The following is a 19,050-nucleotide window of genomic DNA, read 5'->3' as shown; positions in this document are numbered from 1 at the left end:
ATTACGCACAAATATAAACAAAAAAAATGTTTCTTCTGCATCAAAAGTTCCATAATGCACCTTTAAGACTAGTTACCCAATGCCTTGATTGTGTATATTTAAATGGAGTGTGCCTGTAGCTAGCTTCTTGACTTTTGCTCCTCCGTTTGCTCCCTTTAGCAACAGCCTATACAAAGTGTGCAGTATGGTGGATCAAGAGCACCCGCTATTTCTGTTTTGATTAAGGCACTGAAGTCTATTGGCAGTTTACCTTAGTTCTATAATCAAAGAGGAACCTCAACAAACGCGCTTTTATCCGATCCCCTGTGATCTCCCAATTCACCTCCAGCAGGTATCTAGCCTACTCTTTAATTAAGTCATAACTATTATCTCTTTGACGACTTTCCAATCAGCTTAATGCCATTCTACAGGCACATTTGCATCCCCCAGTTATTTTATGATATCTTAAGCTCGACACGGCGCGCCATTAATCTCCGTTTTCTTCTTGGCAGGTTGTGAGGGGCTTGCTGGCTCTGAATAATGAGCATGCGGTGCAAATTGATAGCCATGACACTCTGTGGGGAGAGACAGGTACGTGCGCATCAATCTTTCAGCGCTGCACACTTGTTTTCTTTATCCATCGCCCGCTGGTTTGTCATTCCGGGCTAAGCCACTGTTATTAGAAGAGGCCGCAGGTCGCCATCTCAGACGCCATATTTTCTGCTTGGCGCATGGTTACATTTTAAAGCCGTACTGCGTAACATTTCACCCAATTGACAGACTGAAACTCGAGTAATTATTTGGGTGAGAAAAATACCTGTTTGTTTATTTATTGTTTAGACAGTGACAATAATAAATTTAACCCGAAATGTTCCGCAGTGTGGCTTTAAAGTTCTATTATTATGCTAAACTGACATGGTATACATAATGCTTTTCTAGCATCAACCACATACCTATAGAGTAGCTATACTTTGTTTCATTCACACATGTTTTGAGTAATCCTCTATAGTCAGTCGGTCTTCTTCTCAAGAGCTCAAAACATTCTGTTTCCACCTGATGATGTCATGAGTTGGTGCTTCTTTGTTGACTTGTCCATACAGCTTAAAGCAAGTGAAAATATAGATTTTTCACGCAATGGTCAATGTGGAGACGTTTTTAGCTATTTTTTTTCCCTCGCTTCGCAAAGCCGGCTTTCCCTCGTGCATTCATTCACAAATATTGACATATTTTACATCCTACGTGTCCAGCAAAAGGTGCCCGATATGACACTTTATTCCAAATATGGTCATTTCCTTTCTGGGAGCCACCCAGTACGAAAGACCGGAGAAATGTACTCCCGCACATGCTACAAAACTGCAGGGACACTTTTCTCAAAATTAGATTTTTGTTTCACTCATGCAATGACTTCACCACTTTAGTTGCTTCTTCAGACTCCAAACTTTCCAGTCTTGGACTTAACAATATTTTGAAGGCTTTTTCAGAAAGATTTTTTTAAATATCTAATACCTAGCCTGATGTATTGAGCTTGAAAACTTACAGAAAAGTTTTAATATTTTTTTTTCTCATAATAATGCCAGTAATCTCAAGCAGAAGTTTCAACTTCATATCACAAATTTTCTTTTTTCCCCCTATTCGCCTGCAGTGTCTTGCCTTAAAGCCACACTGTGCAACATTTTCAACTATACTATTTGTTTGTACATTTATAAGGTTGTTTTGATGATGAAAATATCTGTCATAAAATAAATGCTTGTATTTCAATTTAATTTATTGGGTAAAATCTAACAGGGTGTGGTTTTAACAGGGCTTTTTGTATTGTTTTGTTAGTTCTCAAATTTTCATCATGAGACTATAAGTGAAAACTAGGATCTGAGCTAAATATCACAAGTTTTGAAATGTGAAATACAGAGACAAAGGTGTGTAAAGTGTACTTAAAAAGCCAGTGTAATGCGTGATTTGGGACTTTTGAAATCTCCACTGTTCCACACCGTCCCAGTTCTGTTGAAATCGTTAGGTTTTGCGGCCATGTGGATTTGTGCTCAAGCCCATGCTGTGTTTGGTTTAAATGATTTTTCCAACCTGCGCTGCCTTTTTTTCCTCGACGTTTATGCACTGACATCATTTTGGAAATTGAGTTGTCTGTTTTATGTGTGCAGCCATATTGAGTGACTGTTCATGTAGTGTTTGTAATTTAAGGCTTGGCTCTTCAACCGCAAGATGTTTTACAAATGGCAATAGTAGCACTGTCGAGCTCCTGACTGAAATCTAATAAGAGGATCTGAAAATAGACAAATGGAAAGACTTATTAGCTTCGTTTCTGCCAAGTGTTGGGTAAATCCCTGTAGTTCCTTTAAGTTTTTCAATATGGTTGAAAGTACACAGAAACTATATTAAAATAAAGAACCAGCGAGGGATTATTTTAAAGGTTTCGTTCAGGACATTCCACAGTTTGATGTCATATTATCAGACAGAGTGTAGACGCCTGTATCATTTTCATCACTTGACATATCTATTATACCTTAAATACTTAGTTTAAGATGGCAGTTTTGACACATCACCTTTTTTGATTAAGTTAACCAAACAAAACCAAGTGTTTTTTATCCATCTGCCTTTTGGGGGGGGGGGGAAATTGCAATAACTTCATAATTTCAGACTAACTTTGTGACTAAACTCACCAAAAATAGACAAGTGGTTGCTTTTGAAGATTTTCTTTTCACCAAATGCAAATGTTAGTGGTCACGAATGTCATTGTGGTTGTATCAGTGACAGGAAAAGTAGTGAAGCAAAAATCATAATTATTATTGTCTATGACATGAAAGTGCACCAGTCTTACCACAAATTATAATTCAGCTTGGAAAAGTGTATGTCTAAAAATAACTCTTAGTTTGAAATACTAAACAGAGACACTATGGAAACAAATAAGTAGTTTGTACTGCAAACAGAAAATAGGTTTATGTGGTATGTGTACACTGCGTTTCACCATGATCTTGTGTTGACGATGGGAGAGTGTGACTCTGTGTAAAGCCTTCTCCAGCACAGCCCAAAGATTTTCAGTAGGGTTAAGATCTGGACTCTGTGTGAAAATAATGTCCCATGCTCCCGAAACCACTCTTTCACAATGTGAGCCCGATGAATCCTGCCATTGTCATCTTGGAATAAGCCTGTGCCATCAGGGAAAAAGAACAACAAAGATAAGAGTCAAGTCTGAGGAGAGACGAGCTCACTCGCAGTAAAGATAGATAATTTTTTTTGATGACTGATAAAAGGTCTCCTAATGAAATCAATGCATATATTTATTTTCTGAAATCTCACCAGTATGGCTTTAAAGGAACAGGCCACCATTTTTCCAAACTGAGATATGTTCTTGCCTGAGCTTAGACGAGTTGATACGTACCTGTCTGGTCTTTGTGTGTGCCCGTGGAAGAGCTTGGTCGTATCTAACTTCACCCCATTTGGAGCTATAGGAATACACTGAGAGAGGCCAAATGCTAACAACATCTTTGGTCGTTTTGCGTGACTGAGGGCACGCACAAAGACCAGACAGGTTCATATTAACTCGTCTAGGCTCAGGTAAGAACATATCTCAGTATGTAAACACAGTGGCCTGTTCCTTTAAACTTTTTCTTTTTATTTCTTTTTTTTGTTAAACAGAGATTGTATTACTGAGTAACGGTCTAACTGAGAAACATCAACTGTAATTTATTGACTTACCTGCAGAAAAGAACAAAGTGTTTTCAGCAAAACAACATCAATTCATTTCAAATATATTTCTCTGAAACTTATCTGTAATACCATATTTCATAATCCTTTCAGACAATGATTACTTTTCCTTTATGCAAATGCAGCCAGTGTATTTGTGCTCAGATAGAAGCTCACCTGCAAACAACAACCTACTGCTCATGATGTGATAGGCCGTATGTATTATTTATATGGCTCTCCCAGATGCATAACATAACTCAGAGTTTGCATTTGCAGACTGGAGCAATGCCGCAGAGACTAAACAATGCTCCACAGTGAGTCAGCCAGCTACAGGTCCACATTTGTTAAAGTTATGGCCCTCTGAGGCTACTGTAGTGTGACACTTGATTGATGGGTGTCTTTAAGGCAGGTGTACTTTCATCATAGGGTGTGAGGGTAGTATTTTGAGCACATTAAAAGTACGACTGATTTACTAGAAGATTTGGAATTTAGCTTGAAACAATAAAAAATGTAAAACTGTGTGCTGGTGGGTTTTAGTGTTGAGGACATTTCAGTTCTCACCTCTATGCTTCGCTAGCAACACATGATCTTTTAGCAGCAGGCTGAATCATGGATGTATTATATTATCTGGATAGGGCACCGCCCCCTCAGATAGCGCTCCAGTTGGCTCAGAGGCCAAAAAGGATTTTTGCCATGAAGCAGTCGTGTATAAAAAAACACAAACAAACAAAAACTGCTTGTATTCTGCTGACATGGACCTACAGCTTTCATTGAAGGTCGGATTTTTTTGCACTTATTTGCTATTTTAACATCATTGACTTTTTCTACATTCAAAATGTTGCGGCCAGTGGTTTGTGATGAAGATGGGCAGCAACACATGGTTTCCATTGATTAAAAAAACATATACAGCATTAGTTAAAACATTCACACACAGATGATCTGAACTGGACTGACATCACAAGAGACTTGAAACTATTAAAGAAATAAGTTCTTTGATTTTTAAGTCTAGTAAGTTCCATGTAAATGGAGCCTAATAACTGAACAGTCTTTCCCAGTTCAGTCTGCACTTTAGGCACAATGTACTGCAAGGTGTCATTAGAAGACTATGCTGACTCGGCTTCACTTTTAAAAGACAAGATAAATAGGAAGGCAGCCTCTCAAGAAGCGCCTTATAAATAAAAACATACCAATAAGAGAGTCGACGAGCCTGAAGTCCAACCCAATTCACTTTAGAGTATAACACACAGTAGGAGGCCGGCTCTTGTTATGAAGCACAGAGCCCCATAATACACACTGTCCAATAACACAAGACACTGTACAGGAGCATTCTTTGGGCCCAAAGACGCAGAAACAAGTGCAGAAACACAGAATCTTTCTGCCCATATGCACCAATGATCGAAAGACCATCAAAATCGCCAGCTATAGGGCTGAATATATTCCTATTTACTTTGTATAGAGTTTACCCAGTTAATGGTTCCACCCATCTTTATTCTAAAAAGCCACTTACTCTCCATTTGCTCATTAGGACGAGAAAAATGATTTGTGTGACCAAGAGCAAGAAGTAAATTTGCTGTTCTGGTTTTTCGATGTATTAAGTGTACACAAGATGCTGTAGTGCAGATCGTGTGTCTTCTACTACAAGCCACAAACCTATTTCAAATCTACAACATAGTGCTTTCAAGCCAACTCCTGAGACTCCATCAGTGCTGTGTTATCTTTCTGGTTAAGTGCTCTTGCTCTAATTTAGCACAATAACGTCAGCCGCGTCCTTTGGCCAGTCATGCTTTTTGGGAAAACTGTTGCCATTTATCTCTACTTAGTGCTTTTTATCTCAACCCCTAGACTCCGGCCTTGTAAACACTTCACATTAGCATACTGGAATCAATTTCTGCGCCCAAAAGTTTTACCCCTGAGAGCTGAGAGGAAATTGTTAGCATTTTATTTGCCGCTAATTCTCGCTCTTTTCAGGGAAACTCTTGGTTATTTGAACACTTGGAGGGGAAGTCATTCACGCATGTACAAATTGTATTTTTTTTATCCGGCGAGGTGGTGGAGAAAGGCGCTTCCTGCCCCGGCGAATGTGACATCTGCTCTGTCTCCAGGGCTCCGCAAACTTCCTATTTTCATAAAGCTCAATCAATGCTTGGCTGAGTGTTGCTTGAATATAAATTGCCTGCGAGGATTTGTAATTGACATTTGGCGGATTCTGCCTTATTGAGTTGTTTACGACGTTCGGGGATGTGAGGGCAGTGGATTGTGTTGGAGGCTAATCTCTAATGATTGTTTTCAAAGCAACATCAGATAACATTGCAAGTTATAAAAAGAAGAAGTAGAGAAGTTTAGATAATTGCACCAATAGATACTGCGAAAATGCATTACCTCAGTTCAAGTGATCCTGATATGACCCTTTGAGGCTACAGCCGGTTTTAGTTGACAATGTAGCACTTGTTCACGATGTTACGATTTCACTCTGTATCTAATTTCTTGAGGTTTCACACCGTGCGAGTGAGGTTTGAACTCTTAACCATGGTCCAAAGTTATCCGTAACTTCCCGAACACACTTTGAACCTCCTGATTCTTCATGGGAAAGAGTTCACAGCCTATCTGAGACTGTTTCAACAAATACGTACCTCTGTTCGCCAGTGGTTTACTGGACCTGTTAGGATTGAGCGTTCTATCCCCAAGCAAATGACTGAAGAAGCCAGGACCGCCTGTATATTAAAGTATGGCAAAGTATGACATGGCATTTATATAATTTCTGCGGTTTCGCTATCATTAATGTATTATAACATGATGTTTAGTGGCCATTGTATGTGTATCTGACTACACAAAAAGCTGACACTTAGAGGAATATGATTTAGCATTTATCTCAGAGGACACTTACACGCTAATTCTTATCTAAAGTCAAATCTAAAAAGGTTTGCATTCATGTGGTCGATGGGTTGACCACAGCTGAAAGCATTTTGATCTTTCATAATGTCCGATGTTTGATGGTTAAATGCTAACAGCTAAAGGAAAAATATAGACTAATGGACTTTTCCGGATTAGCCGGCTTGCTAAATGTCTACATACGTTAGGTCCAATGTCACTTCTTCTTAAGTCGCTTCTTCTTTTTATTTCTATGATTATCATGCTTCACCATCCCAATATTGCTAACAACAACTAGCTAGCTAACAGCACAAGTAATGCAGACTGTGTGTTTTTTTAAAGCAGTACTAAGTAACTTGTTTACCTTAACAAATTGTTTCTGTAGTCCCTCTGGGGGTAATACAAGTGTTAATGGGATGATTGGGGGGTCTTTCATCTCCCCCTGGTGTCTCCACAATTGCACCTTTGATGCCGTATACGGGTCGGAGGTGCAACATACACAAATGGAATGACAAAGAAGAAGCTAATAGGCTAACTGCGGGCTAGCGTCACTTAAACAGTATTTACAGCCAAGTTTGAGTGAAAAAAATGATCTCCATTGTGTAATTGGATGAACAATATCCCTCTCTCCCTTTGTCTTTTCTGTCAGCGTAGTATTTACTCTCACGGACAATTCATGAAAATGTAACATGCTATGACACCTGCAGTGGCGCTTATGGCCTCCAGGGGCATGAGTTACTTAGTTCTGCTTTAAATGTCTGAATTCAACATACTGAATGGAGGCATAACAAACAGTACAGCTCCTTTATTTTAAGTTGTGTTTTAGCCAATTGCTATTGAGGAATCTCACAGTAAGTCATTGCCATAGTTGAGTTACATAAAACACAATATTTCACACTGGATTGTGACTTTTTCTGGCTCTGTTTATGGATGTCCAGTGGGAGGAATAATAATAAAAAAAACCTTTTCATTTGAACTAAAACTTTATGCATACAATTTAATCCTCACCATTTTTAAATATCAAAAAACTAATGCAAGCAGACTGAACTAGGGTAGACTAACAAGTGGATCCCATTACGAATCCATCCTGGAGCAATTTCTTTCCTCGCACTAACTCAGTTTTTTTTTTTTTACAGTTTTGGTCTGGGAATGAAATTCAAGGTTTAAACTCAGACTGACTTCTTTTTTTTTTCATCCACAAGAGACATTTCTAAGGCACGGTATGAAATATATAGTAATCAATCTAGACAGCATGCAAACAAGTGCTGTAGAGATGGTGCAAAGTAATCATTTTAAGCACATTATTCCATCAGCGACAGAATGGATTATGCTAATATGATGAAACTATATTACACGCATGCCATAATGTGCATGCATGGACAGTGGATCTTGCAGCATCATTGGTGGGGGGTGCCGGTACTGGGTGGGTGGGGGGGGTACCCACACTTGGAAGCAGATGGAGGGAGCGGCTGCTTGGCTCCGCTCGCTCTTCCTCCAGATGGATGATGTCAGCGAGATAAGGAGGTTCAGCGGCACCTCCCAAATCTCAGAGAAACCAATCTGAGAGCACTTTTTTTTCCTTCTCCTCCACAGTCCTCCGGCGGGTCTACTGTCTGTCTGTGTCTGTTTTAGTGCAACCAGACTCTAGAGCGTGGTGAGAGCCATCTGCTGCCAGGCATCAGCTCCAGGCGCTTTTCAACAATCGCTCTGTGGGCTGTTTGATCATTCCAGGGTTTTAAGTGAATTAAGGGGGATTAAGAACAGCTAATCTTAGTGTGAAACATCCAGAAATTAAACAAAGTTTGGTGTTTGGCTAAGTTTTTTTTTCTCACTTTAAAGGGTCCATATAATCCGCTAAACCTTTGAATTCCAATACAATGTCAGAGAAGCTGTTTGGTGGAGTGTTTTGAGCACATGAGGAGGAGACACACTGAATGCGTGAGAATTCTGCGTTAATTAAACAGAATTTCGAGTATGTTTTTGCTTTTTATACCATGGCTTAAAAAAGATCCCTTACAAAAAAAATAATCAAACTTCTGAACTGAAGTAAAGTAAAAAAAAAAAGCATCTCTGTACATTTTCTGGAACATTTGTCATTGTGTGCTCTGCTGTGTCTCCAGCTCTGACGGCGGCAGCGGGCCGAGGGAAGATGGAGGTGTGTGATTTCCTGTTGGACGCGGGGGCCGTGGTGCAGCAGGTGAACCGAAGGGGCGTGTCTCCGCTGTTCTGCGCCGTCAGACAGGGCCACTGGCAGGTGAGACCGAGCGCTTTCATATCTGCTACCGAGGAACTAAACACTTCCGAAACTGTTTTCCAAGAATTTAAAACGAGAACAATCGCAATTTGAATGGTCGCAATCATGGAAATCACAGAGTAGTACAGCTTCTCGGACTGCAATGGTGAAGCCAGGCCCTATATTGAAGTATGGTGAGGTATGACATGTCCATTTCATGGCATTCATATAATTTCTGTGGCTTCATGTAGATTAACATATTATTAGATGATGTTAAGTTTGGATGTGTATATGACCCCACAAAATGCTGAAACTAACTGAATATGATTTAGCGTTTGGGTCAAAGGACACTTTTACATGCTAACTCGTATCTTGGATCTATTATAATTTGGGAAGTTTGGTGGTTAAATGGTAACGGCCAAAGGAAAAATACTTTGAACCGGCTAATGAACACTGTAAAGTTTCCCAGACTAGCCTGCTTGCTAACTGTCCGCATACGCTCTCTTTTTTATTTCTACGGCTGCAATTGTCAAAGCATTTTATCAAGTAGTTTAAGCAATAAAATTGTACTGATCGTACCAATATAGTTAGACCTCCACAAAAATGTGTGATTGAAATGTAGTTGATCATCGAGTTGGTTTTCTACTCACATGTTAATGCTCCAAGATGTGTGGAAGTTGCACACAAACAGATGTTGATTTCATGACTATATTGCCATCAATCATCATCACAATTGCAATATTTCTCAGAAAAATTGCATTTCTACAATTGTTGAGCATTAGCACTCAGTCGGTATCGTAACTAAATGACTGCGGCTATCAGTTTGTATTTTTAGACCGTTGTTGAACGTGCAATTTTGAATAGAGAAGTGACATTTGTATTTCAGTGGAAACGACGAATAAATAATAGACTTTCACTTGAGAGCCCATGTCTCCATTGACCACGATGACTGTAATTTACTTTGATGTAAAATTGCTTCCTTAGTATTGTGTAAACCTTTCGCACATGGCACTTGCAAAACCATTACAGCAGATGCTTTGTCGCCGCTTTTGTTTACACTACGAGAGCCAAAGTACCAATTTTGTTGAATGCGATTTGTTTGATGCCCCTCACAGATTGCGGAGCTACTGTTACAGCACGGAGCAGACATCAACATCAGTGACAAGCAGGGACGCACTCTTCTGATGGTGGCCGCCTGCGAGGGGCACCTCAACACGGTCGAGTTTCTGCTTTCTAAAGGTAATGAAACACTACCTATTGACCTTGAACAGAACTTAGGCCCTGGAAGGTAGAGGTGTTACCAGTGGAGGGAGAGTATGATTGGAGGGTTGATTGGTTGAGTGTCTGAACAGGTAGAGCTCGGCATAATACTTAACAAAATCAGCAAATCGGCTCATTGCTGTTGTTATTTCCCCCTAGGTGCATCACTGACGTCCATGGACAAGGAGGGCCTGACCCCGATGAGCTGGGCCTGCTTGAAAGGACATAAGAACGTAGTGCAGTATTTGGCGGAGAAAGGGTCAGCCATCGACCACACAGACAAGAACGGGCGTACGCCGTTGGACCTCGCCGCTTTCTACGGAGACGCAGAGATTGTACGTAACCAACACCTCAATCTGTTAGATTGCTGCAAATCATTCATAACTTAACCTCTTAACCCCCACCTTAAAAGAGTGCATTTTCTCCGATTCTAAATCTAAAAGCTTCATGAAAAAGCGTGAAAATAGCGACAAAACTAGACAAAAAATGTGACAGAAATTCTACAAAAATGTGACAAAAAAGCTATAAAAAAGTGACCAAAACGCAACAAAAACACAACTAAAGAGTGACAAAAACAACAAAAAAGGGACAAAAAAAAGCCCCAAAATGTTATTTTTAGTGTCATAGCAGTTTGTCTCACTCATTTCCCATTGACATAACATGGTCGGCATTGTCTGTTTAAAATGGTTTGCCTCTATCTATGTCACTTCCTGCCAGTGTCCAATAAGGAAGTGAAACTACAAACACCACAAAAAATGTCAAATGGAAAAATCTTAAATATAAATGTGTTAACTATGTTTTAGCAAAGATGGTGTCTAATGTGTCTTATGCACTTCAACGGTTTTCTAACATGCCACTTCATCACAAGTTTATAAGCACGCTTCACAACTTTCAAGGAGCATAAGTAGTGCCGAGTCCGGGTCACATGCACAAACCAGCGCTCAGACGGCTAAACGAAATCACTCCCGTGCGATTATGAGAGCCATGTTGTGGTGAATTAAGCGAGCCTCTCTCTCCAAAACAGGTCCAGTACTTGGTGGAGCGAGGAGCGGTGATCGAGCATGTTGACTACAGCGGGATGAGGCCGCTGGACCGGGCTATCGGATGTAGGAATACCTCTGTGGTGGTCACTCTGCTGAAGAAAGGGGCCAAACTGGGTATGGACATTTCTTTTCTCTGTATGTTAAAGGTGCATTATGCAACTTTTTTTATGCGAAAAGAAAAGTTGATATTTGTGCATGTTTGACCTTGTAGTGACCCAGCGGCTGTACGAGGGTAGCCTGGCATCCAGACTAATCTCCGATGTTTATTAATTAATAAACAGAAGACTAGTCTGGCGACCCTGTCGTAGAAAAGCTACTGCTTGAGGCGGGACTAATGTGGGACAACCGAAGCGCATAGCAGCCAATGAGAACATAGCGGATGTGACGACAGAAACAGCGACAAGAAAGTTGTATCATTCGGACGTTAACAATGGCGCTCCTGCCACACGGAGTTCAGTAAATGACTTCTGTCGTTTATGTCAGAAAAACTTAAGAATACAAGCATACCGGAGCATTACGTGAAGTGGTTCCTTGTGTTGAAAAACTACAAAACAAAGGCGCAACAACGTGACGCCCGTTCAGGGATCTGCTCTGATTGGTCGGTAGGCTCCATATCGCTGCGTCACTTCCTTTGAAAGCGCGCAACGGAGTGTTGCCAGACCCTCTTCTGTAAAGAAGCGGAGTCTGGTTGGCGAGACTAGTACGAGGGAACAGCAGGGCGCCTTTACCTTCCATCACTGTGGCGCCGTGTTGACCACTCGTACAGCCACTGGGTCACTACAAGGTCAAACATGCACAAATATCAACTTTTTTTCCCCACATAAAAAGTTGCGTAGCACTCCTTTAAATCATGAGGGGATGTAACAATATTGGCAAACATAAACCATGATTCCTTGCTCGGCTTTGTTCCAAGCAATATTCATTCTAAATTAAGCTTAAACTTTAAAAATATGGCAACAACCACCCAAGATATCAGGCATTTCTACAGCCTGTCACACACATATCACATCATGAATCCACTTGTGATATTTCTGCATCCCCAAAAGTTCTGTACATGTCACGTGCGCATGTGGCTTGAACGTTCACGTGAAGACTTTTCCCCAAAAGGCTTGTGAACTACCGTATAAACACTGCTTTGCTCTGCCCGTGTGGAGAGAGCAGTCCACTAAGAATAAACGGACTAATTGCGTGGAATGCTGTGGAAAAGGCTTGTTTCCACTGGTGCATGTCTTGTCTCCTTTTCTTTTTGCATGTTTACGTGTAATTTAGGCAAGCGACTTATCACCTTTAGGACACTCTGGCTCATCCGCTTATCTGCACGGCACTCTCCCGTCTGCGAACATTCACGACCGGTAATGAGCGAGACCTTGAAATTGCCTTTTTAGTAGTTACCAGTCCCATAAATTCGGTGCCGAAAATAAAAAAGGGCCATTTGCAGCAGACTGGAAATTGGATATAATTGTACGCTGTCACTTTGCAGCACTCTAACACATTTTCCTCTCTCTAAATGTGCCTTCTTTGCATGGCGTCTGCGTTTCCTAACAAGTCTCCTTTTCCGACTCTCTCCTAACTGCTGTCACTATAAAAAAATAAAAAGGATACAGAACTTCACCATATGACCGATCAGGTACAATCTATAGGTAACTTCACTTGTACCAGTATCATGGGAATACAGAAGGCTTTGATTGAGATGAAGGATCATCCAAAATGTGTTTTCTTTTCTTTTTTTTTCTTTCTTTTTTTTGTGAAGGAAATGCTGCTTGGGCCATGGCCACGTCCAAGCCTGATATCCTGATAATCCTTCTACAGAAACTGATGGAGGAAGGAAACATGCTTTACAAGGTACAGCGGGAACACTTTGTGAGAAATAAATGCGATCTATGGGTAGTGCAGTCTTTAAAACACTGAGTTCAGTTGGATGTATGTTTCTTTTGGGGAATGCAATTGGGTTTTTCTTTAGTAGGAGTAGTGGTTAGGGCTGGGACAATGTTTTGTTTTGTGAAACCAGTTTAGAAATGGACTGATTAGAAATGTATCACAACCACAGGGGTACTTTAAATCTGTTTTTGCCCTTTTCAAATATTTCACTTACTGTCAGACTTAAACATTTGGTTAAAAGCTATAAGAAACCTGACCTGTGCTCACTGTTTCAATTAAAGTGATAGTCTGGAAGTCTAAATGTTTTACAAATTATTTAAAATAGGCTAAATCGACCATCTGGTCTTGCATTTTTATGTAAAGCAAGTAATAATATATATATTATTTTTTTGTAAAGTCCCTCCTTCAGCAACTAATCAGAGTCTCGTATCCTCCCGCGTTGACCAATGAGATGAGCTTTTCCTGTGAACCAGCCCACTCAGGAGGGAGGGGGAGGAGCTTGATTGTTTACTTTTGAAAACTCTGTTCCTGCTCTCCTCATTTTGCTAAGAAGGGCTTTCTGGTTAAAGAGGGGAGGGATTTGATTGTTTACTTTCCAATTTCACTACCTATCATCACTTTGCAGACTATCACTTTAATTCAGGTGAAGAATTACAAATAACAAAACATGCATCACGGTGTATCAGCCCCATGTATCGTAATGTTTTGTGACAAAAGTAGCAGCAGTTGTAGCAGTGATCAGTGTAGCAATAGTAGTAGTAGAAGTAATATTGGTAGTAGTAATGTAATAGTAGTGGTGGTGGTGGTGGTACATTGTAGTTTTAGCCTTGTTAGTTCCAGAATCCTCTCATGAACATATCAAATCTAAAAGTACTTTCTTCTGTCCTCCAGTCTAGTGGTTCTCCAATTTTTCACTACAAGTACCGTCTTCTAAAATATCTGACCATTCGACATACGCACTATTAGAACATCAATGTAATGCAAAAAGTGAAGTGAATTTGCTTATTGAGCTACAGTATGACCTCTCAACACTATCATCTGAATCTTAATATAGCTATGGGAATAATTTGAATATTTGATAACAACATGGCTGAAGTAATTGCCTTACATTCAATATTAAACAGCAGTATTTCTACCCTTATTGAGGGCTGTTAACAAGTTTGTGTTAAGTCCAAAGAAAAAACAAGTGTTGATTTATCACTATGTAACTTGTATTCACGTTACACTGCAATGCTTATCATTTATTTAAAACTAAGATAACATTGAAATAATCCCTCCGGCGTTTGAGATGTGACGTTTCCCTGATTGAGTTGCATGTTGAGGGGACAAACCCGTCAGCGGGGGACTCTGTGTTTTTGGGCCGCCGCTGTGTGATGGATGAGTGGAACATCTGCTAAAGACATCGTCCCCCCCCTCTCGCCTGCCTGACTCTGTGCCCTTGTCCTCTGCCTGTCCTCCAGAAAGGGAAGATGAAGGAGGCGGCCCAGAGGTACCAATACGCCCTCCGCAAGTTTCCCCGAGAAGGATACGGAGAAGAGCTGAAGGCGTTCAAGGACCTGCGGGTCTCGCTGTACCTCAATCTGTCCCGATGTCGCAGGAAAACTAATGTAAGGACGTCACACAGGACTTAACAGAGAATTACCATTAGAGAGAAGACTGGAATAAGACCTGCTTTTCTGATGTTAAGGGATGTTTTGTAAAAAATAGACCAAGTATATCCTTTGGGATGTATTTGGTCCCTCATCTTTTACACACGTATTCATTCATAAATATTGACAAGTTTGGTATCCATGTGAAGCAAGATGACGCTCTATCAAGATATGATAATTTACTTAATGGCCACGGTTAAAGATGTGAGAAATATATACGCGCATGTGCCTACGTTACAAAACCTTTGGATTTTGTTTTCTTGCACTCTTGCAACAACATCTCTACTTTAGTAGCTCCTACAGACACCTAACTATCCGGTCTTGTTCTTGTACTGAAGTTTTTTCAGAGGGATCTTTTATAAAGGCCAACCGATATGGGTTTTTCTAAGGCCAATACCGATATTTTGGGATGTTAATTGGCCGATGCCGATATTCTCGGCCGATATTTTTTACCGATTTTAGATTATAGACCAAATGTCTGGTCTATAATCCTATACTACTTGCCTATACTATAATCCTAATACTTGGCTGCTCCAGCACTGGACAATTTTATTGTATTACTTTAGGTGATACAATCATTCTTTGCAAATTTCACATCAGCTTCCACTGTTATGCGGATGACACCCAGCTCTGCCTATCCACCAAACCCAACACTGCTCTCTCTCAATAGCCGATATTGTAAAATCCCTTAATATGGGTCGGCCTCTATCTTTTAGTATCTAATTCCTAGTTGCCTAATTTCAAATATTTTTTTTTGATATCTCTAAATTATTACTTGTTTTCTCTATTCACCTGCAGTGTCTTGCCTTAATGATTTAAATGTGCCTTTAACATGTTCGTAGAGAAGGTTTGTAGAGATCTTGCCAGCCAACTCTTTTCCTGGTTTCGCTGGTTCCAACTACCACCTCATAAAATATTTGAGCTTCTAAGTATAACCAGGCCTAGATCAAGGTCAAATCGGCACCAAACCTGGCCTAAAAGGGTTTAAACTAGACTTATGTTGGACTAAATGTCTAAAACAGAAGAGAAAAAAACTGTTCAATGCATTACTAAAAGAGTTCTTCAAAAAACATGTTTAACCCTAAATATCCAATCATTTTAAGTAAGCGAGATTGAGAACGTAACATGAGATCATTTTCTTAACATTTAGAAAGAAAATGTGCGCTTGAGTGGGTTAGGAAGTGATTTGGTAAAGTAGCATTTGGGTGAAAATGTGTGTTTTGAAATGTGTCAGTGAAGGCTTGTTGGGTGGACAGCATGTGGAGGGATTTGAGCATGTGTCAGTGTTCAGATGGCAGCGACGAGGCGGCGCAGACTGGGCACAGGAATGAAACCCTGTGAAACACTTTCTGTTCCCGCATGTGCCAGTCACTTCGGCCTGCTCCTCTGTGGGATTACAGCCGCACATCTAAAGATTTACTAATGAAATCGCTTTTGAAGCTTTTTTTTTTTAATAACATGGTATGGAGATATGCTTTTTCTTCCTCTAATTAAAAAATGGTGACCCATAACCTTAACCTTGATTAAAGTTTGTTCAAACTCCCTGCGACTCATTTATGCGTCTCACACAGATTAGGAATCACATTAAGATTCAAGTAGATGCAAATGAATACAATTTTGTTCTTGTTGCGTGGTGAATGTAATTTTCACAGTTTAATGGTCTTTTTTGATAGGACTTTGGAATGGCTGAAGAATTTGCAACAAAGGCATTAGAGCTAAAGCCCAAATCCTATGAAGCCTACTATGCACGGGCCAGAGCCAAGCGCAGCAGCAGGTAAAGCACTCACCACTGCTACAGAGCATTGTTTGTTTAGTTAGGAGTATTGTCTGTAACAGATGTGTCTTCTCACATGAAACAGGCAGTTCACTGCAGCATTGGCCGACCTGCATGAAGCAGCCAAGCTCTGCCCCAACAACCGAGAGATCCGCCGGCTGCTGGCGCGAGTCGAGGAGGAGTGTAAACAGATGCAGCGCACTCAGGCCAAAGGAGCCACCGCTGCCGCCTACCACGAATTGGATAAGGAGCAGGATGAGGGGCAGGACGAGCCCCCAGAGCACTGCTTCTCCCGCAGCCTGGACCAGCGGGACGTCCTGGAGGAGGAGGACGAGGAGGACGAAGAGGAGCACAGCAGAGCGAGTGAGGCCTGCAGCTGGTCCCACAACAGCTACTCCTTTGGAAGAGCCTTTTCTACTGACCAACCCTGCACCAGCCAGAGTGGGACCTGCTCACCCCCCAGCCACAGACCCCCTCCGCGCTTCCCTCGGGAGCACAGAGAGGCTGTGGCCCAACAGCAGGCTCTGGTCCTACAGTCCACCAAACACGCACAGATCGTAAAGACCAACCAGCACATGAGCTCCAAGCAGAGCAAGGGTCAGTATGCCCCCTCCAGCCCCCTACCCAGCAGACACTTGTCCAGTGCACTGAAGCCTGGCCCAGGTATTGACATCAGCCCCCTGGGACCCCCCGCTGACGAGCCTGTGTATGAGAACCGCATGGTGATGGCTGCGGCGGCTCTAGGCTACAGCTGTGACGAGAGCCTGCTGCGGGAGCCCTCGTACTGCTGCAGCTCTAAGCTCTTGGTGCAGGACAGACTGTGTGCTCCGTCCACCTCCTCCCTCGATGGACCAGCTAACTCCGCCTCCATCACCCAGGGCAACAACCACAGCGAGGTGCGGGATGGGACAGGAGGGGGCAGTATGAGAGTGTCCAGCTCCACCAGCAGCCTGGCCTCCAGCAGTAGCCTGTCTGACAGCGGCAAGCTGGGCCCTGACGTCCGTAACAAAGTCTCAGACAAGAAGCAGAGTCAGGGCCCCAGCGCAGACTACAAGCCCCGGCCCTTCATGGGCATCATTGATAAGACGGCCCGCTTCCAGCAGCAGCACTCTGTGCCCAGTCCACACCAGGCGCACAACTGGTTCAACCCTCTGCAGCCAGCCCCCTCCGACATGCTCTGCCACATGTCCCCCAATGACTGTGAGCCTTACGCCCAAACAGGCAGCACTTACCAGGACCAGCACAAGCCTGTGCCTCACGTGGCCATGGCCATGAGCAGCTTACAGAACGGCAACCACGACTTCACAGACAAGTTCTGCCCTGCTGCCAACTGTTACAAAGAGTCTAAGCCCCCTGTGGCTCTGCCCCATGCCTACATGGACAAGCCCAAACCAGGCCTGGTCCGAGAGAATCCTGCCATCCACGTAGCTTCAATCAAACCAAAGCGGTCCTTCATCGAGTCCAATGTGTAGATATTTGTTGTTCAGTCCAGACGCACAAAAATAACGTTTTCATTTTGTAACATGTTAGAGGTGGACATTGTGTTGGCTATTGTAAAGGCTTCAGATTGGTTCTGTTCTGTTACATGTTTCCGTTGACGGCCAAAGCTGGAGACGCTGCACTGAAGGAAGTGTGTGGTCCACACATGCGGCAGCAGGCACTTTATGCACGTTAGGGCTGCTCCGAGTGCTTACAGTGCGACAGTTACAGTCCAATGTTTAACAGGACGGGTCTTTGTGTTCATTCTGTCATGGTGCTGAGAGACGTGTGGAGTGGGCATTCCTGTGTATATAATAAATAAATATTTTCCTTATTTCTGTGAAGTTCTATGTTAAATGTACCGACACGTTTTGGTGTATTTTTAGTTTTATGCACAATGTTGTTTAAAATATTAATGTAAAAGTACATTTGTTAAATATGTTTGTACATTCTATAAATCAGCATTAACATGGAGGTGAGATCCTGTATGTACCTGCTTCTTGTTGCTGTCTAGTTTAATTTATTTACAGCGCCTTTGGCTTGGTTTATTGTAAAAGCAATATATTTTATATAGTTATTTTTGCACAGCTACTAAGACATTTTCTCGTTAAGTTTATTCGCATGCTACAATTGCAGTTTATATTGGTAAAAAAGCCTGTAAAAACAAATGGTTTGGGGCTCAGTGCCGTCAGCTCTATTTTATTATACTGTATACTATTGCAATTGTTGCCATGTTTCAGTATTGTGAGCTTTATTAGCTGTGATCACATACTGCAATAGAAGAATAATGCCATAGCAGACACCATTGGAGAGAAATAAAGATCCACTGAGAAACACATCTGTGGACTCTATTTTTTGAAAGAACATCTTTGTTTTTAAGTTTGCATACAACCTTGATGAACTAGACAATGGGTGTGAAAATGTGGGTTTGCGAAATGTTCTAGTTACAATAACATTTTGCGTATTAACACCCACTGTTAGGACACTTCATATGAAAGGAAGTGCGACTCTTGCCATCGTTTATCATTTTTCTTTGACTTAAATATATCTTTGAGACAACATTTGGAAATCTATCTTCTACTTAGACGGGTACAGCTCAGACAATAGCCAGGCAACAATTCACCCAACACATGTGTCTCACTGTATTTTGAAGGGGCCGTAAAGACAGAGCCAACGGTAAAACACTTTTAC

The 19,050-nt window shown here is 41.6% G+C and overlaps 1 protein-coding gene across 5 annotated transcripts in view; it reads left to right on the top strand.

Annotated features, from left to right (window-relative positions):
• The window catches only part of LOC306967699 (protein TANC1-like), a gene marked incomplete at its 3' end in the record, with an annotated part of 145,870 nt that extends 127,182 nt beyond the window's left edge, over window positions 1–18,688 (top strand). For 2 of the 5 annotated variants that reach the window (XM_079562817.1, XM_079562819.1), the window contains 10 exons: window positions 492–570; window positions 8,664–8,797; window positions 9,892–10,015; window positions 10,196–10,371; window positions 11,061–11,193; window positions 12,677–12,706; window positions 12,830–12,921; window positions 14,418–14,564; window positions 16,280–16,380; window positions 16,466–18,688. In XM_079562817.1, coding sequence (XP_079418943.1) covers window positions 492–570; window positions 8,664–8,797; window positions 9,892–10,015; window positions 10,196–10,371; window positions 11,061–11,193; window positions 12,677–12,706; window positions 12,830–12,921; window positions 14,418–14,564; window positions 16,280–16,380; window positions 16,466–17,852 — 2,403 coding nt within the window. Of the gene's footprint in view, window positions 1–491; window positions 571–8,663; window positions 8,798–9,891; window positions 10,016–10,195; window positions 10,372–11,060; window positions 11,194–12,676; window positions 12,720–12,829; window positions 12,922–14,417; window positions 14,565–16,279; window positions 16,385–16,465 lie in introns of those variants that run through there. The other 3 variants (XM_079562818.1, XR_013793202.1, XM_079562820.1) reach the window with 3 other exon arrangements.
• Window positions 18,689–19,050: the final 362 nt, after the last annotated feature.

The sequence above is a fragment of the Gobius niger genome (genome assembly GCF_951799975.1).
Source record: "Gobius niger genome assembly, chromosome: 9".
NCBI lineage: Eukaryota > Metazoa > Chordata > Actinopteri > Gobiiformes > Gobiidae > Gobius > Gobius niger.
This window is presented reverse-complemented; position numbering and strand designations above follow the sequence as displayed.